Genomic DNA, 27,600 nt, shown 5'->3' with positions numbered 1-27,600 from the left:
GATTAATTTTTACAAAATTACATAAGAGGCCTACCACGTGACCTAGTCTCCTAGGACACGACTGCTTCCTCGCCGCTGGCTGATGGGCGCTCACCGGTACACTACGCTCACCAGCAGGCTCGAACTCGCTAAGCGGTGGGCGCAAGCTAACCACGGACCTACCACCCTGCCGCAGTCCGCAGATCGCTCGCGACACTACGCGGGCTTGATCGCACTGTAGCAAGATACCACCGGACATGACACCGCGGACCAACCGGTCCCACCCAGTGCCCCGCCTGTAGTTGCAGGCGGCGTTTATACTACTGAAAGGGGCCATCGCCCCAAACAGATACCCCGAGGCCCGTAAGGACCTACGCGGAAGACCCAGGCGGAAAAATGATTATTCTGCCGTGTTAAAGTGTTGTTAAATAATTCCGAGAGTGTATATTTGAAAGTTATAATTGTAAAATCTGTACATAATACAGTGGTTTGTGTTGGAATTCTGTTTTAATTTTCCCTGACTGCTTTTCTATTTACTGGGCCATGCGGACTTAATTTTGGGAAACCACTGCCGTTAACGCATGAAGGGCGCACAGTAGACGTCGATTGGTGAAAAATAATGAATACCTATTGTTGGCGATGGTTCCACCTGGCATAACAATCCATAGATAAGAAAATAAATTACAATTATAATATGAAGCCGCCCCGCAACAATGAATATGCGAGTCAAAGATGTAAATACTACGTTATAAGAGGCGGGACTGCCAAAGTAAAAATTGGAATTTAATTTAATATGAAACGCGCAGCGATTTGACATAGTAATTCCAATATTATGGCGACGAAGTATAATCCGACTACGTTCGAAAGCGAACAGTTGCTTAATACGCCGTGAATTTCAGCTATCTCTGTTTTAAACAAGATTATAGCCGTCATCGGTCAATGACTGTACTTTTCATACAATCGCTTTTTTCTTAGAGAGTTTCGCTAGGCTGATGCGAGGCAACAGCCCGCGCGCGATAACTATTGTGTTTTGTAAATAGTAACTGCTGTGTAGTGTGTCTGTGATCTCCAAATAAATGATTACTTCCACTGTATAATTTTTTATCTCTCTTTACCCTATCACCAACAGCTAAAGATATTCTTTTAACTAGCTGACCAGGCAAACGTTGTTTTGCCATACAAATTATTTTTAGAGTCAGACCATTACTTGGACATAAATTGTAAAAAATGTTACTTTGGTGTATGTACCTACCGTATATAATATATATACATGTAGTAAAAAACGGTTATTTAAATATTACAAACAGACACTCCAATTTTATTTGTATGTATAGATGAGAAGAGCTTGAAGTGGTAATGGTAAGTGATACTCTCTACCTATAACAATGCAGTACCGCTCAGGATTCTCCACTGAAACTAATATTCTGAGCGGCATCAGAAAAACTCTAGTCACTTTTAGTCATTTCCGGACTTACAAATAAACTTGGTAAGTATAAAGTTATACATGATAAAAAACCTAGAAATTGCAAAATATTGACTATATCGTTGACAACACTGTCAATACAATGATAATTCTGAAGTTTTCCGAATGTCAAGCGGCCTTGGAAATAAACGCGGGAAACGTTATACCTCCGACTAAACTAATAATAAGTAAAATGTCTATTTGTAAATATGTTGCATATTCTTGGTTTATTCTCAGGTACCTATAACTTTATACCAAGTTTATTTGTAGGGCCGATGATGTTAGGATGTGACTCCGTTCATACTGAAACACTTGTTTGTACATTACTACTTCACTGCCGGAAAAGATGCTTCAATGGTATCCATCTCAAGTCGCCATTATACAAAGAAGCTTCAAGAAGTTATAGTATTCGTGAAGGATAGTGCAATTAGTAAAATGATATGACAACATACCCCATTATTATGTTGTTGCGTCTGTTGCAGCTGCAGCGATTGTACTGTCGACATAACAGGATACGGCTGTTGTACCGTCTGCAAAACAAAATTTAAAACTATTTAGTTAGATATGTTTGGTACTTGGTATTATATGTTATATTCCGAATTCCGACGCAGGAATAAGATCAAGTAACTATACATTTAAACTAAAATGGCAGTGAGATAATAAGTAAAAAAGTCAGTTTAATTAAGAATGACTGATCCAAGTCCATTTGGTTCCGTTCCAAAAAAAAAGCGAGTCTTATTCATTGCCACGCACGAGAAATGTCGAAAAATTTTTTTGACATGTGTCTTGATGAAAGGCAGACCAAAAATTTATTATTTATTTAGAAATACCAACATTTGTTTACATTGATGCGTTATATATTTATAATATAGACTAAATATAATGTGCTTAATGTAACAAACAATTACAGGTATCTACCTCATGCTTTAATAATTTTCACAAAGTAAATATTAGTTTAAGGGGAAAAAAAAATATACGCTAACAAGTAATAATAGTTAAATGATTTGGTTTGAAATTATTATTATTTAAGATGATTATATATATATTATAAAACTAAGAAACATAATTATTATGACTACATTTTATTCACTAAACTTACATACAAATAATTTACGAACTGTATAGACAGAAGTCGTGAAATTAATATCGATGTAATCGCTATATATGTTTACCATCTTGCACAGCCTAGGAATAGGAGAGTTCGCTCCAAACATACATCTTCGAACCGGTGGAACTAGCGGAGCAATTTGCTTCCGGGGATCTACTAGGGACACGAAAATTAATTTTATTCAGAAGCTGAGGACAGTCAATCTTGTCATTTTAACCTAGTGTCAAATAGTAAACTTGAAGCATCTTTTAAACGTATCGTCACACTCATGATTATGGTCATCAATTATAATTAGGTCACAGCACTATCGCATTCCTGAAGTCTGTATTCAAATCGCGCGTTATCTGTGATTTGCAATTCGGCCATTTTGGAATTGGCCATTCAGCTGTCTAACAATTGACTCCCCTGACAGACAAACCCCGAACGATTGGACAGAGAGTGAACCAATAGAGTCCCCTAACCCCTATCACAGGACTCGAACCACGACCTCTCGCGTTCCGTGCGAGTGCTCTGCCAACTGCGCTAACCGTTCGAATGACGTATCGTCATAAAATCTTGTATGCTTTGTTCAACTCTCAGGTTGTGGCTTCATCTACAGGATCTACTTTACAGTTGATAATCTGCTCAATCCCAATATTAGGAAATTGACTTGAGATGTCGCTCTTGTAAATCTAAACAATTTGATATGTTTTTAAAGTGATAACTTCTCGGATTAATACACAAATCGTTCACAATATTTTGTTTTCAAATTTTATTTTGTGTATTAATGCCAGGATTGAGGGTTTACACTTTTAAAACATAACAAATTATTTAAAATTGTGTCTTTATTAGGCTGACCTGCACGCCGGAGACCGCGAGGCCCTGCTGCACGTGCTGAAGCGGCACCGCGAGCTGCTGCACGCTGCCCACCTGCAACACCTGCTGCAACTGCTGCGGCTGAAGCTGCGCCACTTGCTGTTGTTCTTGTTGCACTTGCTGTTGCTGCTGAACACAAACATCCATTCATACACTCATCGTATCACACGCTTAAAACATTAAAATCATCCACCAGTGGGAGGCTCCTTTTCACAGGATGTCGGCTAGATTATGGGTACCACAACGGCGCCTATTTCTGCCGTGAAGCGGTAATGTGTAAACATTAGTGTGTTTCAATCTGATGGGCGCCGTAGCTAGTGAATTTGGTAATGGTAAAATGAGACTTTACAGCTAAGTCTCTAGGTAACGAGGGCAATTGTGTTGCCGCTCAGTTTTTTTGGGTTTTACAAGAATCTTACAAATAAACACAGCATGCACAGAAATATATATATTTTTAATTTTATACAGAATAAGTATTGTGTGTCTTCTACCGCATTTATCAGTGTGTGAGTATACAAATGATTTGAGCTTTCTTTAGTGTTAATTCCGCCAATATTTGTCTTTAAACAATTCGACACGATCCCGATACTCGTGCCATCTTTGGCGAGACAACACGTCCTGAGGATGCCTGGTGTAGAGGCGAAAGGCAATCGTCCACAGTTTTCAAAGAGCTTTCTTCCACGTACTACAAAGCTGTGGAATGAGTTTCCCTGTGCGTTGTTTCCGGGACGATACGACAGCTCCTGTGATTGTAAGAGAATCTCGTTTGTTCCTTTTCCATAATTAAAAATACAGAATAAATTTAGAAGTAAACAGTGAACCTAAATATTTTGTTAAAGTTTTTAATCGTTGCCTTACCTTAAACGCGTACATTTTCTCGGAGACATCTGTGTTATACACACACATCTGCACATGAGTCAGCATATGCCGCTTCAGACTGTGTAAATATGTGTAACTCTTTACACAGAGGCCACATCTGTAACGCTTCTGTGCACTTTCGCCCTGCGCTTCTGTGACCTGTTATTATTATTATTATTATTATAACACTATAAATAAGGGATTGCTTGTAACTAATTCTAGTAGGCTTCATAAGATACAAAATAAATTTAAGGATAAATGTATACACTTCTATAATAAAGTCCCAGCCACTGTTCAGGCTTTATTTATAAATAAATTTAAATGTTTTATAAAAAGTCCTGCGCTGCCCTCATCCAACGTATTCCGGTGATATTGACCAGATCGTCGGTCCACCTTGTGGGGGGCCTAACAACATTGCGACTTCCAGTACGTGGTCGCCATTCTAGGACTTTTCAACATCTGTCCGTCAAACTATGTTCCCTGCCCACTGCGACTTAAGTTTCGCAATCATTTTGGCTATGTCGGTGACTTTGGTTCTCCTACGGATCACCTCATTTCTGATTCAATCTCGCAGGAAAACTCCAAGCATAGCCCTCTCCTTTGAGCGGCCATAAGTTTTCTTATCAGGCACATAGTTAGCGACCACGTCTGCGTACCGTAATTCATCACTGGCAACACACACTGGTTGAAAACCTTCGTCTTCAGACTGTTGGTGTTTACTGTTCAAAATATTATATCATCGTTATTACTTACTAGCTGACCCGACAGACGTTGTTCTGTATATAATAAATAAAATAATGTTTTTATATGAATTTGTCAATAATATATCATAACATCAAGAATTACTTCGTAAAATATGCACCCTGCTGTCATAATGAAATTGTTTCACAGCAGTCTAACCGTGCGTCAATAAATTCTCTCATAGAAATTATGTATGGACACATCAAAGGAATGTGTGTTTTTATTAAAAAATGCTGCTAAATTAAATAAAAAAAATTATTTAATTTAGCAGCCTTTTTCTATTTATTCACCTTTTAAACCTTCTCTGGACTTCCACAAATAATTCAAGACCAAAAGTAGCCAAATCGGTCCAGCCGTTCTCGAGTTTTAGCGAGACTAACGAACAGCAATTCATTTATGTATATAGATAATATTCACGTAGTAATAAGTAAATTTATATCCCTCCCACCGTCACCTGGGTCTGCGTGTCCTCCTGTTCATCCACCTGCTCGATCTCCGGTACTTCCTTATCCATGTTTATTTTCACTTCCTGCGTCACCTCCGTCGAGTTATCTGTTCCTTTGTCTTTCGTGTGAGTTTTTAAGTGTTTCTTGTACGCATTGGAATCCGTAAAACCTGAGAAAGAAATTTGATAAATTTTTGAAAAGAGATTGGCTCTATAGCCTTATTTGAGTATTTAAGTCCAAAACGTACATTCCGCACTTATAATTGGTCACATAAATTTGTCACGATGATTGGTTGAAATATTTATATGACACTTTGTTTAATATTCCATATTTTTCCGAGTATTAAGCTGAATGACTGTTCCAGGTCGAACTGTTTTAGTTAATAAATCATTGTATTTGTTGGATGCGAGTACTAATTATGAAAGTAAAGAAAGTAAGAAAGAAAAGAAGTTTTCATGTGTTAACGAAGCATCTTTACACATACAATGAATACAAGCTCTAAAGGATTATACATCCGATATACGATAATTTATATTTATAACTTTTTATGAAATATGACGTGATATCTATAACGATTTTAACTTTGACCACGGTTCATTTATTGGATGCAGCACAGCTAATTTGTTTTGTATGTTACAGCCATTGTAAAACACTCTACAAAGCACAGGTCCGGCCACACATGGAGTATTGCTGTCATCTCGGGTTTTAGCGCACCCCAGTATCTGCTCGATCCATTTGACCGCGTGCAACGTAGAGCAGCTCGAATTGTCGGGGACTCAGTGCTCTGTGAACGGATCACTTGGCGTTGCGTAGAGACGTCGCTTCATTGTGTGTCTTCTACCGCATTTATCACGGGGAGTGTTCCGAAGAGCTGTTTAACCTGATTCCTGCCGCCGAATTCCACCTTCGCACGACACGCCACAAGTTAGGATATCATCCCCACCATCTGGATGTGTGGCGGTCCTCCACAGTGCGGTTTTCAAGGAGCTTTCTTCCACGTACTACAAAGCTGTGGAATGAGCTTCCTTGTGCGGTGTTTCCGGGACGATACGACATGGGTACCTTCAAAAAAAGTGCATACTCCTTCCTTAAAGGCCGGTAACGCTCCTGTGATTCCTCTGGTGTTGCAAGAGAATGTGGGCGGCGGTGATCACTTAACACCGGGTGACCCGTACGCTCGTTTGTCCTCCTATTCCATAAAACAAAGGAGTATGAAAAATAGATGCCGGCAGATTCTCAGAACTACTGAACATCATATAAAATTTCAAATAAATCGGTCAAGCCGTTTCGGAGGAGTTTGGTAACAAACACCGGGACTGGAGAATTTTATATATATTATATAGATTTAAAAAACTCTATTACCTTTATCGCAGATGTTGCAGTGGTATTTGATTTCGGTGTTATGAGAGCGGCGGTGGACGGCCAGGTATGATGCTGAGCTGAACCGCTGCGAGCACGTCTCGCATCCGAACAGCTTCTCACCCGTGTGCTTGCTGGAGTGGACCCTCAGCTCTGTCCGGCTTGAGCAGCCCTTCAGGCACACGGGACACACGAACCTACACCAATCATTGGAAGATCTTAATATGGCCTTTCAAGATGCGTTACGAACTTGGTGGAACTCGGTGTCATCCAAGAAAGGTTTGTCACTACATACATAGTTATAGGTGAGATGTGCTTGAGTCGTGAGGAGGCGAGAGGCGAGAGCGGGTCGTGGCGGAAGGACACCGATTCCAAAAATAATAATAACCATAACTAGAATTCGATTAATTAATTAAATTGTATAAACATACGCAGCAATGAAAGGCATGAGTATAAAGGCCACAGTCGACCCGCAATGAATCATTTAATTACCATTACATTTTAATAACTATTTACCGGCGCCTATTTCTGACGTGAAGCAGTAATGTGTAAACATTATAGTGTTTCGGTCTGAAGGGCGCCGTAGCTAGTGAAATTACTGGGCAATTAAGACTTAACATCTTAGGTCTCAAGGTGACGAGCGCAGTTGTAGTGCCGCTCAGAATCTAATGGGCAAGGCGTATCAACTGAATTTTCTGCTCGTCTCATCCCTTATTTTCATAAAAAGACCACCTAGTTACTCTACGTACTACAACTGCCATCAACTTACTTCTTCAGTCCAGTATGAGTCAACAGGTGGTTGTTCCTTGCCGACGACGTCGTAAACTTGGCCGGGCACACCTTGCAACAGTAAGGCTTCTCGCCCGTGTGCGTTCTTCGGTGATAGATCAGCGCCGATAGTTGCGTGAACTTTCTGGTACAGAACTGGCATTCGAAGGGTTTTTCCCCTGAAAAGACATGATAGGACATACTTCATCAAAAGGGAGAATAGCAAGAAAAGAACTTCCTTGTGCGGTGTTTCCAGAACGATACGACATGGGTAAGGTACAAAAGAACGCGTACACCTTCCTCAAAGGCCGGCACCGCTCCTGTTATTCCTCTGGTATTGCAAGTGAATGTGGACGGCGGTGATTAATTAACACCAGGTGACACGTACGCTCGTCTATCCTCCTAATAAAAATGCGCGTTTCTCTCCTCAATTCGCACACTCGAAAACCGTCCGAAATCGTTATTCGAACCAATCTACTAGTAACATCAAGAACCGAAAACGTACCTATTGATTGTTTCTAGGAGGAATTGAGGAGAGAATCCTCAATCCGCACGCCCGAAAACTGTCCGAAATCATTAATCGAACATCCCTTCCACCCGTAATATACTCTACTAGTAACATCAAGAACTGAAAAAGTACCTATGGATTATTTCTAGCGGGAATTAAGCCCCCCACCCCATTTCTACATAGACAGACCTGTAGGTAGGTGCACTTCTCAACGAACAGACACGTTAACATTTTTATGGGTTTACGAGGACAAACTAACTTATAAATCATCTGATACTGAGGAATCACAGCCCACATTCTCCTGCAGCAGCGGAGGTGTTAGAGTAGCGTTTCCGGCCTTTTAGGAGGGTACGTGCATTTTTAGGGCTACCTATGTCGAATTGTCTTGGAAATACCGCGCTTGGAAGCACCTTCCATAGTTTACTTGTGCATGGAAGAAAGTACATTGAAAATCGTAGTGTAGATGAACGCCACACATTGAAATGATGGGGATGATATCCAAGATTGTGGCGTGTCGCGCAAAGATGGCATGGATAAATGCCATACAAATAATCCACATCCTTACGCAACGCTAAGTGATAATCTAGCCGTCCACAGCACTGGATCTTCGACAAACCGAAAAGCTCTGACTTTCACGCGGTCAATTAGTTACATTTGATACTGAACTATGCCATAACCAGAGATGAAAGCAAAACTCTAATTTATGTGGCCGACTACCTAATCTTGCCATAAATACTGAAAAAAAGAAAAAAAAAACTATTGCAATAACATTTATCACTTTTACAGTGTGTTAGATGAATACATTAATATAAAACAATTTAAAATATAAAAAGCTAATTCGAAGTGGTCTCCGTTGGCTGCAATACAGTCCTTTAAGCGTTGAGCCCAGTTATCAATAGAAGCACGCACACTTTCTATGGGAAAATTCTTCACTGACATACGTACGGATCATTTTAGGGACTCCAAATTATCATAGCGTTATCGGGACTAGACGACAGTCAGTCTTCAGCTCTGATGAAGTCCGAAACGTTCGTTTCCAACCAAGACTGAGTAGACCAAGCTTTATTTTCAATTGTAACAGTATTTATGGCCAGACTAAGTGTAGTCAATAATGTACAGGCACCTTTTGATCTAGATTCTCTGTTGTTCACAACGAGCAATCTCACCTGTATGGACTCTCATGTGCGCGTTAAGTTTGGACACCTCGTAGAAGGCTTTGTTGCAAATATTGCACACGTGGTTCCTGATACCGCGGTGTTTCTTCATGTGCTGGCAAAGTGTGGAGTGGCGCCTAAACGCCTTGTTGCATTCCGAACATTTGAGTGGCTTTTCTCCCGTGTGCATGCGGAAATGGACCTAAAGCATGAGATATTAATGATAACGGCCAGCTTAGTAAAAATTCGTATGGGAGATACAGAAAGGGTTATTACATACAAAGAACACTAAATTTTTTATGCAAATATGATATGGTGCACATAAAATTGGAGAAATATAATAACTTTTGCAATGTTTGTAACCGACTTCAAAACAGGAGGAGTGAGTTTGTTACCTCAATACTTTCGTCTGGGTGAACCTGGGGATTTTGATAATTCTTTTTTTATTTGAAAGCTCGCTTCCCGTGTGGTCCCATTGTATTTTGGTCCAGATCTGACAATGACATCCACGAGAAAATCATAAAAGTCTTAAAAGCACAGTGGATGATAAATTTACGAATAACTCAATATCGCGCCAACCGATTTCGATGATTCTTCATAAAATCGATATTCGAAATTGGTTGGCGCGATATTGAGTTATTCGTAAATTTATCATCCACTTTGCTTTTAAGACTTTTATGATTTTAATTAATTTTTACTTAATTTTTATTGGAACATTTTATTTACATATATAGTTTAAAGTTAGTTTGGTGAGAGTTTGGTTCGGTTCTGATAACGGAATCCATGACAAAAGTAACGGAACTCTTCAATTCTTAGGAGCAAATTAACGATACTCGGCCGAATCTTATTTATGATATCCGGATATTTAAGTCATCTACCATAAAATAGTTATGGTCAAGTAGGTAATTGTCGTAGTCGAATATGATGATCAATGGGACTCCTTAACGACTTACAGTAAGGGTGCGATCTGTGGCAGAATTTTTAACTGTCTATAATCAAATTGCAAAGCGCTTACGTTCATTGCTGCATTGAAAAAATTTTGTATATCTACACATATTTAGACAAATTGTTATTTAGTGTACTTCAAATACACTAAAAATCAAAAGAAAAAATTAACAAAAAACAACCGACTTCAAAAATAATAGACATAATATGCACTTTAAAGTATAAAAATAATTGCGTATTTTTATACAATCTAATTAATTAATCTAATTCTAGTTACGATTATTGTAGTTTTTGGAGTCGAATCATTGCCATTGGATTCAACTCGTCATTAGATTAAAATATAATATAAATAATAGTTTAAAAAAAAAACTAAAAAGCACTATTTTATAGAAAAATTCTCTTTTGTTTTCGAAAATTTCCTAATATTAGATAAATCGGTTAAAGATAGTGGTTGAAATTTAAAATTAACACCAATTCCAATCTAGACGATAGGTGAAAATTATATAAATTAACACAAATCTTATTTTACAAATTGAAAAATGGAATAATTTTATCAATTGAGTGTATCGTCATTGGTCCTCGATACATCTACGAAGTTTGAACGAAATCTGGCCCTATAAAGATCAAAATCACGCCCAAATGAGTACTGTTACAAACAAAATAAATACAGGTGAAGCTTATAAAAAGAGTGTAAAAAGACATTGATTTCGACAGCTCGGCTAAGCAACGCTTTGTTGAAACCTATTGTATTTTTCGTATGTCTGTGATCTTATAAAATTTCCGATGACACTAGACGCCAGATTTGATACAATTCATTATTTATTAACTTTCGTGGTACAATTTTTACAACAATAATGGGATTTGACTACTACGGAATATTGGGGATTAAAAGAAACTGCACTCAACTAGAGGTGAAGCAAGCATACCGGAGGCTCGCATTAAAATACAATCCAGAGAGATACGACAATGATGAGAACATGCGAAGAATATTCGCGCTCATCGGCGAAGCTTACGAGGTCCTTGTTGACCATAAACACAGAGCCGTATACGACCAGTATGGTGAGGAAGGGCTGAAAAGAGGGATACCTGGTCCAACAGAATACATCCAACCTTACATTTACCATGGAGAACCGATCCGAACGTTCGAAGAGTTTTTCGGCACTACTAATCCATATGCAGACCTCTTAGACTACTACGAGAATCCCCAACCAATGTTCGATTCGCCCCTTGGAAAAGGCTACAAGGAAAAAGATCCGGCATTAGTGCGTCCATTATCACTCTCGTTAGAAGAAGTATACAGAGGCGGACTTAAGAAAATGAAGATACAACGGTTAGTGTTTACTGACGAATCCTGCTCAAACCTGAATCTTCGGGAGAAGGTCCTGTCTATACCAATAAAGCCCGGCATCTATCCGAACACAGAGATCCGTTTCAAGGAAGAAGGCGACCAGGGTCCAACAAGGATCCCTGCTGACGTTATATTCATAACGAAAGATAGACCGCATGATGACTTCGTCAGATCAGGACTAAGCGATCTTCTAATGATGAAAACTGTAACATTAAAAGAAGCTCTCTGCGGATTTTCACTGACAATAAAAACTCTGGACGATCGTATTCTTCGCATCAAAATAACAGACGTTATAACACCCACGTACGAGAAGGTTATTGAGGATGAAGGTTTGCCGATTCCCGTCTGTCCGACAAAAGCAAAAGGCAATTTAATAATACGATTCAACGTTGAATTTCCCGAATATTTGTCCAAACGAAGCAAGATCGCGTTCGAAGAAGCATTCCGAACTAAAGACGCCGAAGACAAAAAATTCGATAATCTTAAATGTGGCACATTGTCCACCACCTCTGTTTATAATAATTAATATACTGTCATGATTCGAAGTTGAGAAAAGTAAACAAATAAAAGAGATTGCAGTATTGTGTTTATATTTATTACAAGTTTATTTTATTAGTAATCAGCTGACCCGACAGACGCTGTTTTGCCACTAGAAAAAATTAATGAGTTTATAATATGTAGTAATAAATTGATAGGGATTAATATCGTATTTGTGTTAACAGCTTTTTGTATTACCGTTTTATAACTCAATTTTTTAAAGTATTTAAATGAATATAGTAAGTTATCCATAAGAGATAGACATAAGCCATTGCGGGCTTTTCTGTAGAACTAAGTATTTAAGATACACAATTCGACCATACATTATTTTGTTATATCTCAAAATGTTTAAGCAGCATTTTCGTTGAAAGCTGCCAGACGGCTGCACTGCAGACTGCCAACAAATATCTTTAGTTTAATGTATACAAAAGCTAACCAATTTATGAACTAAAACCTTCCTCGAGAATCGCTATCCATTGGCGAAAACAACATGACAATCAGTGCAGTAGTTTTTGAGTTTATTGCGAACAGACAGACAGACGCAGCGAAAGACTGTTTTATAATATGTACCAAGTGATAAATACTAAGTATTATATATCCTAACATGAAATGACCAACTAATTTTTTTTTTATAATATATGATAATAAGGGACGAGACGAGCAGCACGTTCTGCTGATGGTAATTGATACGCCCTGCCCATTACAATGCAGTGCCGCTCAGGATTCTTGAAAAACTCAAAAATTCTGAGCGGCACTACAATTGCGCTCGTCACCTTAAGACATAAGATGTTAAATCTCATTTGCCCAGTAATTTCACTAGCTATGGGCGCCCTTCAGACCGAAACACAGTAATGCTTACACATTACTGCTTCACGGCAGAAATAGGCGCCGTTGTGGTACCCATAATCTAGCCGGCATCCTGTGCAAAGGAGCCTCCCACTGGTAATGTTAACTATAATGTCAAAGAAGTGGCTCCGAGAGGTATAACAGCAAAATATTTTTACAAACAACTTAAACATCCTTGCATTTATAGACTTATACTAGCTGATAGACGGCCGACAGCCCGATACCATCAAAAACATAACTTGTAAAATAAAAACCAAATCGCGCAGCTCAGTTCTTCTACCGTAAAAAGTTGTGAGATCGATGTATCTAATACCAAGTCGGGCAATTTATTCAGCCCCAACAAGTAATTATCAAGCCTAACGACATCAGCTGAACGTCCTGCTCGTCTCGTCCCTTATTTTCATAAAAAAAAAAACACCAACTGCATAAATACCATTTGTAATCCTAAATATTTTATAAGGGCTACAAAGTTATTTATGCAGTTGGTGTATCTAGAAAACAAGACCGAAGTTGCAAAATATTTTGAATTAGCCTTGATTTATACACTTAAATACTTATTGTATTCGAAATTTGAAGCTTCTATGTCTGCTAGAAGTGTCTTAGATTTTCGATGATCAGTCAGTCAGTGGGTGGGTGACAAAATTAAGAAACTTTGACTAGTTACAATTCTTAAAGTACTTGTTCAAATTGAATGAAATTTTAAATATACCGCCTTAATACCTACAAGTTTACTTTAGATAGATATGACTCTCGAAAGTGTCACGTAAGCTTGCAACACATACAACAACTGCATAACAAACATAGTAATCCCATATTTTGTATATGAGATTACAAAGTTATTTATGCAGTTGGTGTATCTAGAAAACTAAACCGAGGTTGCAAAATATTTAGAATTTCCCTTGATTTATGCAAAACATTGTATGTTTTTTCTTGATTTATACACTAAACGCTAATACTATGTTGAAACTCAGGTCATAATTTAATAACGACCCATACAACCGAATGGTTAGTGACCCTGACTAATAAGCTAGAAGTCCCGGGTTCGAATCCCGGTAGGTGCAATCATTTAAATGATGAATATGATTGTATGTTTCCAAGTCATGGATGTTTATATGTATTTATGTAACTATGTTTAAGTAAGTATATTGTATTAAATATATCGTTGTCTTGCATCCATAGTACAGGCTATGCCTAGTTTGGGGAAAGATAATTTGTGTAAAAGTGTGTCAATATTATTATTATATTATAACCTACTGGTTCAAATTTAATGAAATTTTAAATATACTGAGTTTTTACAATGTCTGCTTGCTTACTATCCAAATTCAGGCTTGTAGTTTTATGCATAACGAAGTTATAGGGAGGTGTCACGGACAGCCCTCTATTGGTTGCCTGGGGGCAGAGGAAACAGCCGCTCGCGTTCTGCTGGAATGCAGTGAGATGGCAAACTACAGGGCGAAGCACCTGGGGTCACCACGCTCTCTTCCGGAAGTCTTCCGAGACGTTAAGAAGTTGGGTGACTTCTTGGAGGAGCTTGGCTGGTTGGAGTAGCCTCTACCACCCTCGCACGCAAAATAGGCGCATATGACGTCGAGTTGCGGAAAGCGCCCGTATGAAGAAGAAGTTATAGGGGGTCGAAAATGGCCTGAAGTGCTTCGAGAAAAGGATGGTACTGCCGTGTCCCCAGACTATACGTGACCATAATGCGTGCCTATTTGTCAATGTGTGCGTTAGCTAAAGGTTTAATATTCAAAATACTAAGGGGGTAATGCTAAGGGTGGCTGACTGTTACGACTTGTCAATCCAAAATCGGTTACAGTAACAAAAGAATTGCTGACGTTTTCTATCTTGCTGTATCTCCGTTAAGGATGTTCTTTTTACCAACATTTTGAGGTTGGGTTTATTTTATTTATTAAATTAGGTTGAGATTACTTCTTCTTATAACTGGTGGCCTGTAAACAGTTGGGCCTATATCTATATTAAAAAATATATATCAGATAAAATGAATTTCTCGTGCATTTAGGTCAGAAAATTAACCTTGTATTGTAAAAGTTATACTTTTTCCCATATACCTGATCAGAAGTAGCAAGAAACCCATCGCATTTCTTTTAAATCAGTGCAGTGCAGGAAAGCTTCATCATCTTCAGGTTATTTTAAATATAATCTGCGCAAATTGATGCATGCAAAAATACTCAATCGCTTCAACTTAATGAAGTAAAAAAAAACTAAAAGGAATGAGAGTTATTGAGTAGGTTTGCCTAGATTGCTGCATTAGATGCATCAATCCACACACACTGTAAATAACAGTACAGTTATTAAATCCTCTACCGCATTTATCACGGGGAGTGCTCTGAGGAGCTCTTCGTGCAAAGTACCATCCGCATCACGTAGACGTCCGGCATTCCACAACTGCGCGTTTTGCAAGAAATTTATTGCCTCACACAGCCACCTTGTGGAATCAATTACCGGCTGCGGTTTTCCCGAACAGATACTACTTAGGGACCTTCAAGAAAAAAGCATACTCCCACCTTGAAGGCCGGCAACGCATTTCTTGACACCTGTTCTCCCCACACCTATCCCCATCCTGTGAGCCCCAATATAAAAAAAAGACGTGTGGCACTCGGGGACTGCCGCGGTAAAGCTATTGCATAGCATTTTTTATCCAATTATAATTATTTATTTATTTTATATATGCAGTATTTTTTTATAATAAAATAAATTAAAAAAAAAGTAAACGGGAAGTGAGTAAAATTTAACTTGCAAGATTTGATTACAGACAGACAACGGGACAGGTGAAAATAAATAAAAATGCTTGTCATAATAATAAAAAATAAAAAAACGTGATAAAAAAATAAAGAAATTAAATAAAAATCAAGACGTACCCCAGGCTCGAACCTGGGACCTTCTCCACAAAAAGCATACGTGATAACCGCTGTTCCACGGCAACTGAAATGACCGTGGCGAAATATCTATATACATCTAGTAAGTAAGTGTTAGGTTATTTTCGTTACGGAATTTCTGGATTCGGTCTCCCCGCTCAAGGCCCGCGATAGAAGCTATGCAATAGCTTAAAAACGCCACTTCAATGCTTACCTTTAAATCAGTCGGGTTATAGAAGGTCTTAGAGCATACGGCACACACGTACGGCCTCTCTCCTCTGTGCCGCGCCATATGCGACCTTAATGCGTACGCGCTAAAGAACCGTTTCTCGCATACGGTGCACTGATGGGACTTCTGTTCGAAATGTGTTTGTCTATGGCGGTACAACAGCGTCTTTGTTGGGAAAGTTCGTTGGCAGACGGAACAAGTTGGCTGCTTGGGAGGGCGGTCTTCGTGTGTTCTCATATGCATCTTGAGCATACCTTGGCCCTGAAATCGTATAAACGAAAAATATAAAAAAAATTACGGATAAATGGTAGGCAAGCGATCATTAAATCTTAAAAAATCAAAGTGAAAATATTTTATTTCATAGGGAAATCATACATCTTTGTGCCGTTTGATATCCAGACACTTGGCCCGTGGGGCATAGAGGCGCGGAGAATGTTCAAAATAGTATCTTCGCGCCGCAATAAGGCTACTGGAAACCCAAGCGCTTGCAGCTATTTCGGTCAACGGATCAGCCTTGCTATCCAACGGGGTAATGCTGCCAGTATTCTTGGTACGCTTCCACGTAATGATAGTTTTAATTTTATGTAGCTGTAGTATTGTAAATATAGTTATAAGTTTAGTTTTGTTTGAATAATAATTAAACTGTGAATAGGGGAATTGCATTAAAGTTTAAATATATCATTTTTTCATACAGCTCGTTCGGAAGGCAGTTTTCCTTAGAGAAGAACGAGCAAGAAACTCTAAGGTTGATCTTTTCAAAACAGAGTGGTATTACAAGTTCTTATTTTCAATTAAATTTACAAATCATTTTAATTACAATATATGCAAAGTGATGCAACAAAATACACAAACGACAATTACTAAATACCTTACACGGGTAAGCCAAAAAGTTAGTGTGCATGCATTGCTCAAATAGAAGTTAACCCTAAACCCAATTTTTTTCAATCTTCTTTCCTTGTGCGGTGTTTCCGGGACGATACGACATGGGTACCTTAAAAAAAAGCGCGTACACCTTCTTTAAAGGCCGGCAATGCTCCTGTGATTCCCCTGGTGTTGCTAGATAATGTGGCCGGCGGTGATCACTTAACACCAGGTGACCCGTACGCTCGTTTGTCCTCCTTTTTCCATAAAAAAAACCTTCCGCAAAACCTCCAAAATTTAAAGTTGCATAAAATAAATTATCAATGTTTTTCCAAATGTTTACAAAAGATTTAATGAGACAATGTGGCTTTTATGTTAGTGTTGGTTGGTTGGTGATTAGATTACCTTAAAAGTTCGATCACAAATGGGGCACATGGGTGGTTTCTTGCAATTCGCCTTAATCCAGTTAGAATGGGATCTCATGTGTAACTTTAGCCACCTCGCATGTTTGAACTCCTTGTGGCACAGATTACACATGTGTCTGCCGGGCCCTACCAGATTATTACTTTGGAATACAACCATTTGTAAATAGTTCTCCTCGTCTGAATTCAGGGCTTCATTTTCGTCTTTCTGTTCAGCTTTTGTTTCTGGCTGTATCTGAAATTTATATTTCCTTTATGTTATACTTATATCTTATAGATGTCTGGCATTTACCAGTGGGAGGCTCCTTTGCACGCGACGGCTTCATTATGGGTACCACAACGGCGCCTATTTCTGCCACGTGAAGTAGTAATATGTAAGCATTTATGTGTTTCGGTCAGAAGGGCACCGTAGCTAGTGAAATTAATGGCCAAAAGAAACTTAACATCTTATGTCTCAAGGTGACGAGCGCAATTGCAGTGACGCTCAGAATTTTGCATTGTAATGGGCAGGGCGTATCAATAACCACCCGATCTGAACGCCCCGCTCGTCCCGTCCCTTATTGTCATAAATGCAATAGATTTTCAGGTAACTTTCTCCCACTTACAATAAAACTGAGGTTTTAACTTACTTGTGCGGTGTTTCTACGTCGATACTACATTGGTATACCGCGAAGGCCTACAACGCTTCTGCGAATGGTCAGGTGTTGCAAAATAGCTTAAGCTTAATCATTTGCCATTACAAGACCCATCGTATAGTAAAAAGATATTATTGTGACTTATCCAATAGCCCATCAATAAAAATAATTTTATAGGCAATTTATTAGGAAAAAATCGCACAAAAAAAATAACTGAACAGTTCTCTTCGAAGCAGACCATTTTTTGGTCGGGAAAGTTATCATGCTGCCCAAAAATTTAGGAAGTAATGGCAACGAATGCGTTAAGGATTGAAGAAATATACAGTCTCCGTACATTGACACTGCATTGCGCCGCAATGCACAAACAACACCGCACACAGCACAGATTTCTGTATGTAAAATAGGCTATCCTTCGATTTTTTTTAAATATATTCTAAAAAGATCGTAGATTCGATAGCCACAGCTGATATTTTTATTTCCTCCAAATAATTCCTTAAATTTTTATTCCTCCAATAATTCCAAAAAACTGTTTAAATTTTAAATGACAAATATTCGCGCCAAAAAGGGAGCCGCCATGATCGTGACGTCATAATAACATAAACAAAGAAACGTCAAATGCAAATACCTTATTGATTTTTCTAAAAAATAAAAATGACGTTTCATAGTCCGTATCGTGTGTGTGTTGCTAAAATCAAATTGATTCTGCTATAGAAAACGCCGACCGCCATTTTGTGACGTGACAAAATGGTGGTCGGCGTTTTCGGTCACGTGACCGGTCACATACTAAAACTACGACTTTAATTTTGAAAGTATAAACAATTCTTAAATTTTTAGAACAAATCACAATTGAATTCGTTATTCTTATGGTAAAAACACTATAACAATAAAATTGACACACTTTTCACAAATTATCTTGCCCCAAGTTAAGCATATATAGCCTGTGTTATGGGTTACAAGACAATGATATATTTAATACAATATACTTACTTATACATACATAAATTCATATAAACATACATAAATACATTTTAACATCCATGACTGGGAAACAAACATCCATATTCATCATATAAATGCTTGTACCTACCGGGATTCGAACCCGGGACCTCTATCTTAGTAGGTAGGATATATATATACTATAAATAACATTTAATTTTAATAGATAAAATTGGCCTTTTGACAACTGCGCCTTAACTTGGTATAAGTTTAATTTGGGAACCTACAGTTACCTTTTCCATTTCAAAGTCATTTTTATTAATTTCCTGATTAGTTTGTAGTGGTACTGTAAAGAATCCCTCTAATATTTGATTACTGCTGAGTCCCGTGTCATCGAACTTCAGAAATGTTCCCGTCTCAGAACATTGTATGGATATTGTTCCGTCTGCCTGAAATCAATCAAATTGAACCTCTAGTCATTTGAAACGAAATAACAACACAATAGGCCACGGACTAGTAAAAAAATAACTCCGTGTCACCTTACATGACAGTGTAGCACCAATACAAGCCGATTAACGTGTAAATACATAGCCCCACGCACAGACTTACACTACTACATGCCAATAGGCGGCAAGTATTTGTGGCCATATATGATTATTTAGGGGAGAAAAAATTGTGTAACTAGTATCCCACGTTACCGCACACACACTAGCATAACGGTGCTTCACTTGCTAATATCACGGCCCGGAGTCCTTCTTTTTTTACTCGTCCGTGCATTCGGCATTATTTCTGATACTACATTATACATTTCTACTACATTGATAAGTTTATGTATATGCCAGTGGTAGGTTCCTTTGCAAAGGATGGCGCCTATTTCTGCCGTGAAGCAGTAATGTGTAAGCATTCCTGTGTTTCTGTCTGAAGGGCGCCGTAGTAGCTAGTGAAATTACTGGGCAAATGAGACTTAACATCTTATGTCTCAAGGTGACGAGCGCAATTGTAGTGCCGGAACGGTACTGTATTGTAATGGGCAGGGCGTATCAATTACCATCAGCTGAACGTCCCGCTCGTCTTGTCCCTTATTTTCATTTAAAAAAATGTATTTTAATATTCCTTATTTCCAATCCCATATTGTAGGTACTAAACATTTCTACATCGATAATATTAGTATCAGATTTTCCTCCTGCAAAGGCCTCTCCCTAATGTTTGCCATAATATTCTTATTGTGGCTTTTCGTTTCCATGATGATCCTCCCCTCTATTCTTCTCAATTTTAAGTCTAGGTCGATTGATCGATTACCAGTGGGAGGCTCCTTTGCAAAGGAAGCCGGGTAGATTTTGGGTTCCACAACGGCGCCTATTTCTGCCGTGAAGCAGTAATGTGTAACTTTACTCCGTTTCGGTCTGAAGAGCACCGTAGCTAGTGAAATTAGTGGGCAAATAAAACTTGACATCGCAGTTGTGATACCGTTCAGAATTCGAGGGTTTTTCAATAATCTTGAGCGGCACTGCATTGTAATGGGCAAGGCGTATCAATTACCATCAGCTGAACGTCCTGCTCGTCTCGTCCCTTATTTTTATTTAAAAAAAAAAACCTTAAAGCAACCACTAGATAGATGCGGTTAGCACAGAAAAGGATAGAATGGAGGTTCTTCCTTGACCAGGCCATCGCCTATTGGGCTGTGGCGTCATGGACATAGTAGTAACGTTGTACATACATGTATGCTTTTGAGAAGATCGTCATCCCTGGCCTTCTGTTCACGCAGCACGATGTCATTCCTCTCCACCATACCCTTGAAGGCGTTATTCCTGGAGATCTGCTGCACGCACTGCAGACACAGCTGTGCTGGTAATCCATCTCCTACCGCAACCTAAGAATAGTAATAAATCTTAAAAACCACCAGCCCTTGTGGACCTGTATTTGTGTTTAAATATACAATGTATTAAATAGATTCACTCGTAACTAGTAGGCAAAACCGAGCAATTCGGAAAAAATCATGCCTTGCTAAGCCATTATATTAATAAGCAACCGGCTCTAATATTCCCGAATAGATACCACTTAGGAACTTTAAATTTAACTTAAAATTGAAAATTTTCAAAAATTCATTAAGTTTTTGGTTTTGCCCCGTTTTTCGAAAATAGAGTTTTCACCAGATAGTGTCCGTAAGTGTGTATATATGTATACGTGTGTGTGTGTCTGTGTGTGTATGGATATGTAAACTTCTTGTAACTTTTCAGCGCGGTTGAAGCCATTCGAAAGGGCTTGAACCAACTTAGATTTATTTTAAATACAATTCGGACCGGTTGGTTTTAAGGAATATAAAAAAACTACAATTTTTTTTATCATATGTGGTTTTTTTGGAATAACTTTTAAACGGCTTTACCGATCGATTCCAAAATTGAATTGATCGATTGAAAACTGACAAAAGGTTTTTTTCGTAATTACCTACTTCAAAATTACGAGTGAGATAAATTGAAACTCAAATATCTCTTTATAGGGCCGCCAACCGCGTGAAAATCAGTTAAATTATTCAAAAGTTATTGCCGTTTGAAAAATTAAAAAATTGTGTTTTATTAAACTTTAACAGACATCATTTTCAGAACATTTTTTACTCCGAAATATTATATTTTTTACTACAAATTACTCCTAAATTTAATATCTGATCATATGCATGTTATGAGTTATTTTATAAAGAGCTTAAAAACATAGAACAGCTAATTGAGCTCTAACAGCTCAAAATCAAAAATGAAATTTGAAAAATAAAATTTTATGAACGATTCCGGACTCGAACCCACGACCTGCCAGTGATCTTACCAACTGAGCTAACCGTTCGAGTGACGTATCGTCATAAAATCTTGTAGGGTTTGTTCAACTCTCAGGTTGTCGCTTCATCTACAGAATCTACTTTACAGTTGATAATCTGCTCAACCCCAATATTTGAAATTGACTAGAGATGTCGTTCTTGTAAATCTAAACAATTAGTTATGTTTTTAAAGTGATAAACCTCACTTCTAGGATTAATACACAAATAAAATTTTAAAAACAAAATTTTATGAACGATGCGGTACTCGAACCCACGATCTCTGCGTCAGCTTAAAATCGTCATAAATACAATTTGAAGCTTTAAGGTATGGAATTAGCGGGAAGTTGCAGGGTTGGCCTTTAGTGTCAACCGTTTTCCTAATTTTTTTATATTGGTTAAGGGTTGTTCTTAGCACAGACGAACAGTCTTTGATATGCGCGTCATAAGTGGTGTGTAAATCACCGAACCGCGACGAATATTCTAATTTTCGGGAATATTAGTCTGTGAACAGCTCGATCGCTTGGAGTAGCGAATAGATTTCTCTTTATTGTGTATCTTCTACTGCATTATATTGCGAGGAGCTTTTTTAATATCTACGACGATTGAAAGCCGCAAGAAATCTCCTATATAAAAAGCTATTGTTCTTAGGTAGTGCGGTATCTAGTTGGAGCGCAGCGGTATATTTATTAGTATGAAAGAGTAGGTACTTTACTACCTTCTCCAAGATTGGCGATATCGCATAAGACAATTTATAAGATCTACCTGTAGACTCTAGATAGTCTTTTGCTGTTAGACAACCGATAACAACTGGCCAGGTTTAATAGTTTAGCTACATCTTACACTCACAATATGTATGACACTTTGTGTTAGTGTGCGTGCATTGTTTAAAATAGAGGCTTACCCTAAACTCAATTATTTTCGTCGTTTTTACAGCTGCAGACGTATAAAATTATCAAGGCACATAAGATATTAAGTTCATTAAATAAAGCAATTTTAATCAAACAAAAAGTCCTAATGAAATTAGTAACATCGGTAAAACAATGAAGGTATGTACCTAACTAAATACCTCAGTAGGTACCTAGTATAAAACAATAATTTAATAGGTGGATTTTGAAGTTGTTAGAAGTATTTTACCTTAACATTAACATAATCGGGACTCGAAAGAAAAAAATTATAAAATTGAAATCCTTCCAAATTGAATACCATTCACAATACATAAAACACATTGCGTAACTTTATAGTAATGCATATTATCTATGTTCTATTTATTCTTCATGAATGTAGTGTTTATTTAATAGAAACTATTAAGGTTCATATTATAATATTTATTTTTAATTTATAATACGTAATTTACTTTGTAATTCTATCTATTTACATACGCCCATTCGTGTAATTGTTTTGTTTTTTGTGTCTCGTACAACCCCATTCCAAATAGCCCAAATAAGACAAGGACAGCCGCATATCTCTCAATCAATTCTGAGAATATTACAAGAGTAGCGTGCATTGACGCTATCCCAGACTTCTAAACAAAGATGACTGGATGCGTGGACAGATAGCATAGTAGCGCCTTATACGCATTTGTACAAGTGCGACAGAGATAACAATATGTTCCTAAAATTATCAAAATCATCATCTCACCTGCACTTTTGATATCTCCATCAGCATTGTCGCAGTCAGCTGTTCGAACAAGGGTCTCATTTCCCTTTTTACTTGTAAGCAAACGCGACATATTTTCTCAAAGTTGTACGTCGTTTTCTTTACGGCAGCCATTTTGTGACAACCACGTACTGAGAAACGTGATACAAAGCTCACTCACATATCAGTAATAATTATTAAAAACGATGTTCACTACTAAGCAACCTATTTATCTTTACTACAAAATTAAAGTTATTAAAAATATTGACATCACTTCACAACTTATTTAAGAATTTCAGAAACAGACTGTCTAGTATTTGTAAAAAAGAAAGACAGACATAGAGCACAGATGTATGTACGAGAATGAGGCAATCGAATTTCTACAAAACGAGTGGGGATATCTCTCGTTCCGAGTTCCGACCTCTCGTTGCTTTACATATGAGTGCGAGGGAGATAAGTGATTTATCATCTTTCATATTAGAGATTTTTTAATGCTTGAAATTTGAAAATAGTAATATTATATCTGGACGGACAGTACTTGAGAATGAGACCAATGTTTATTAATTTATTTTCTTTGCAGCAGTGATACTGTCATAACATGTACATGTGTAAATGCTTAAACTTAATGTACCTATTGAAGTTTTGGTGGCTTCATTATAACAACATAAGAAGGAAAGAGATAATAGGTACTACTTTCTATGCAAGAATAAATGATATCAGGTTAATTGGTGGCTTTTTAGATGAATTTATATTCAAATTTCAATTTCGATAGTAATATTTCGAGGATTTACTTTACGAAAGTTTTTTAATAAAAGTCTATCTCGCTCATAAAGCAAAATCCAAGTAATAATAAAATAAAGTTATGTCGGAAAGAGATAGCTATAAGTATTACATGAAAGTTCTATGAATTTTTGTAGCTAGGTCACGCGACGTACTACCTATTCCTACCTAGGTTACTCAATACTCATACGAGTCAACTCATTGGAAATTGAAGGTTAGGCCTATTTCATTTTATTTGCGTGAAATTAAATTTTGATTTCATCTTTTGTTACAGAACAAAAACAAAACATACAGATGTATTATTTTATTAAATGATGATGAAGTCAATATAGGTAATTTGAATGTTTAATAATTATAATACTATTATATTACCAAATACCAATAGATGGCGGTTTTCATTCCAGCTAGTATCTTATTAATTTACAATAATATGATAGATACGTGATCTATGTATAACAAGAAATGTTTTCACAAAAAACTATCACAACAAATTTACCATAATATTTTAAATTGATTTTAAATAGGAACGCTAATTAGTTATAGATGTTTTAATTACATACAGCTTAGAAGCAAGGTAAAAAAGTTAAATATCGTAACATACTTCTTAGTAGTTGTTAATACATTCAAGAACTAGTAGATGGCGCTTATCACCAAAATATGTGATAAAAAGAGATACCTATTACATTGTGTCTCACGAAACAAGTCCCGTGCTTAGTAAAAGTAATAAAGTTTTATCTTAAAATGTGTCTCAATTCATAGAAACAAAAGCAATGTTAAAATAATCACTGAAACTTTAGGGGATTCAAAATCTGTAGAGACCAAAGAGTAAATTATAATAATATAATAAGCCTAGCATCACAATATTATGATCTTCGTCAGAATTCAGAGTAATAACCACAGAGTACCTTACAGAGAACTGAAAGTAATAACTAATAGTGTTCTGTGATATAGGCATTAGGTATGACTGCGCCGCGGTTTGCAATTAGGTATTTCTATTTTCTTCCATTTCCACATTTTAGACGCCTTATAGGTAGTATAGTAATAAATTTTATCCAATTCTTATTATGGACAATGCAAGATTTTAACAGTGTTTATGATTATATTAACTTTGTTTTCATTTTACTTAATTATGGTAGGTATGCTTATACCATCAGCTTAAATCGAATTTCATATCGTTTATTATATTTTATTGCTAAACACTTCGTTTTAATTTATTTTCTATTTATTTTTGGGGGCATCAGCTCAAACCAAAACATATTTTCAGGCAAGGATATTTATATTTATGTATTTTTCAACAGCCGCGGAAACTTTGGTCAAGTTGCGTGGTGCGCATTAGTGATAAAAAGGCAAGGCATTTATTTTTCTCAAAATTGATTCCTTTGATGAAGCGGCGCAAGAAAGTCTCACAGCATTATTTATTGCGCTATTTTTAGTAAAATATACAATATTGTACTGTCATTGCTATTGCTATAGAATAATCATAATATAGTCCCAGGCTGTCCGATCACATAGATATTCAGCCGTGGAGTAGTAGGATTTACGACAGAGACATTTTTTAATAAAACATATAAATTCATTTATAGATAATCCTGAACAATGGTTCGGACTTTATTATAACAGTGTATACATTTACCCTTAAAGCCTATACTGTTATTACGCATACCTACTGTACGTAACAATCAAAAAAACTATAATTTTTAATGTTCTTATTTGTCGCATTGACTAAGATAACCGAATTATAACTCTAAAGGCTTCGCAAGCCTTGTGGGTTTAGCATCAATCTGTTTATCGAATAGTAACTTGGAGTACTTAGTGGAGTCGTGAATAACGTAAATTAACGTTAATCAAGCCCTAAATAAGCAAATATTAAGGCACTTTCGAAAAAAACATCTGCAGGAAAACTAGGTATAGCTTGAAAGAATCCTCTTTAAAATATGTATTTTATACGTTTAGTATCCACTAAACATATAAAATACATATTTTGTAAATAATTTCGACGAAACATATATTTGATATTTCAGAAGTATGTAGTGTAGTAGGTTTCATCATCAGTAATATTTAACGGGAACATCGTGGAACCTGATTATAACATAGTGTGAAAGCTCGGTCGGATATATGGATACAAAAATTTCGAAACGTGCAACCCCATGTAACTGTACTTCAAGTCTAGTGTATTGTAGATTTCTTGCAGATTAAACAATGTAATAGGTAATAAGCTCTTAAGACATGTTTTCAAGAACAAAACTTTTTTTTTATGGAATAGGAGGACAAACGAGCGTACGGGTCACCTGGTGTTAAGAGATCACTGCCGCCCACATTCTCTTGCAACACCAGAAGAATCACAGGAGCGTTGCCGGCCTTTAAGGAAGGTATATGCGCTTCTTTTAGGTACCCATGTCGTATCGTCCCCGAACCACCGCACAAGGAAGCTCATTACACATCCAGATGGCGGGGATGATATCCTAATTTGTGGCGTGTACGTGCGAAGGTGGAATTCGGCGGCAGGAATCAAGTTAAACAGGTTTTCGGAACACTCCCCGTGATAAATGCGGTAAAAGACACAGAATGAAGCGAAGTCTCTACGCAACGCCAAATGATCCAGCCGTTCACCGAGCACTGGGTCCCCGACAATTCGAGCTGCTCTGCGTTGCACGCGGTCATGGATTGAGCTGATACTGGGGTGCACCAAACCAGAATGACAGCAATACTCCATGTGAGGAGGGACCTTAGATTGCACCCGTACCTACTAAGGATAATTACTAATCAGCTCCTCAAGTTTGAACTTATGCACGGATCCGATATAGCTAAACATTTGTACGACCTTGATCCTTAGCACCTAAGACTTGATTTATGTTAATATATCATTTATGTTAATATATCATAATGTAACTCTCATGGTAGTTCATAAATAAATAAATAAAATAAAAATGTACTCAAAAACGTAACGTAACGGAGTTAATATTGCCTACGTCGTATCAATAATCTTTGAAGTACATCATGTGCTCTTTAATAAATAAAATAATTAAAAAGCAATTGTGTGGTTTAATGAAACCATGATGCATTCTTTGCACAAAATAACATAGGTATTAATATCAGCATAGAAAAAAAACAAATTTATATTATGCTTTACATTTTCATATAATAAAAATAAAAATTATCAAGTGTGTGGGGTTCGAAACTACTCTTCCACCCGAACGCAATTACATCCAATATGCGAACTATAGGCGCCGCCCGACCGTCACGCGACATGCGACACACAAACGAAAAAGTTTGAGACGATGTAATAAAAATTTCACTTAAAAACTATACAAATATAAGTAAACGTCACACTTAAACCAAAATATTGTCTATTGACCCAGTATTAATTTTGTGTGTGTTTTTTTCATTAAATAAGCCAGTCGTATACCAATATCTTTATCAATCACACATTTTTTTAAATCAATATTTAAATAATTTACGTTTTCATAATCAAACTAAAGTCCAACTTTTAACATATTTAATATTTTGAC

The 27,600-nt window shown here is 37.2% G+C and overlaps 2 protein-coding genes across 3 annotated transcripts in view; one reads left to right on the top strand and one right to left on the bottom strand.

Moving 5' to 3' along the window:
* LOC126966524 (zinc finger protein 431-like) overlaps positions 1-23,657 on the bottom strand; it is a 29,810-nt gene extending 6,153 nt beyond the window's left edge. The window contains exons 1-12 of one of the 2 annotated variants that reach the window (XM_050810658.1): positions 23,315-23,657; positions 20,591-20,743; positions 19,167-19,322; positions 17,286-17,537; positions 16,005-16,280; positions 9,251-9,440; positions 7,578-7,755; positions 6,812-7,005; positions 5,458-5,618; positions 4,263-4,421; positions 3,387-3,533; positions 1,894-1,971 (exon numbers count right to left, since the gene is read on the bottom strand). In XM_050810658.1, coding sequence (XP_050666615.1) covers positions 1,894-1,971; positions 3,387-3,533; positions 4,263-4,421; positions 5,458-5,618; positions 6,812-7,005; positions 7,578-7,755; positions 9,251-9,440; positions 16,005-16,280; positions 17,286-17,537; positions 19,167-19,322; positions 20,591-20,743; positions 23,315-23,446 — 2,076 coding nt within the window. In that variant the 5' untranslated portion in view covers positions 23,447-23,657. The remainder of the gene's footprint in view (positions 1-1,893; positions 1,972-3,386; positions 3,534-4,262; positions 4,422-5,457; positions 5,619-6,811; positions 7,006-7,577; positions 7,756-9,250; positions 9,441-16,004; positions 16,281-17,285; positions 17,538-19,166; positions 19,323-20,590; positions 20,744-23,314) is intronic. The other variant, XM_050810665.1, reaches the window with a different exon arrangement.
* Positions 10,979-12,173, top strand: LOC126967095 (dnaJ homolog subfamily B member 13-like). The gene has a single exon (XM_050811487.1). It carries the CDS (start codon positions 11,038-11,040, stop codon positions 12,055-12,057), a length of 1,020 nt encoding a protein of 339 aa, XP_050667444.1. The 5' UTR covers positions 10,979-11,037; the 3' UTR covers positions 12,058-12,173.
* Positions 23,658-27,600: the final 3,943 nt, after the last annotated feature.

Source organism: Leptidea sinapis, chromosome 1, assembly GCF_905404315.1.
Source record: "Leptidea sinapis chromosome 1, ilLepSina1.1, whole genome shotgun sequence".
NCBI lineage: Eukaryota > Metazoa > Arthropoda > Insecta > Lepidoptera > Pieridae > Leptidea > Leptidea sinapis.
Note: the sequence above shows the minus strand (reverse complement) of the source record. Positions and strands in the feature narration are given on the sequence as shown.

Excerpts from the sequence above, each read along its gene's own strand:
- LOC126967095 (XM_050811487.1), top strand. The coding sequence starts at position 11,038 with ATGGGATTTGACTACTACGGAATATTGGGGATTAAAAGAAACTGCACT.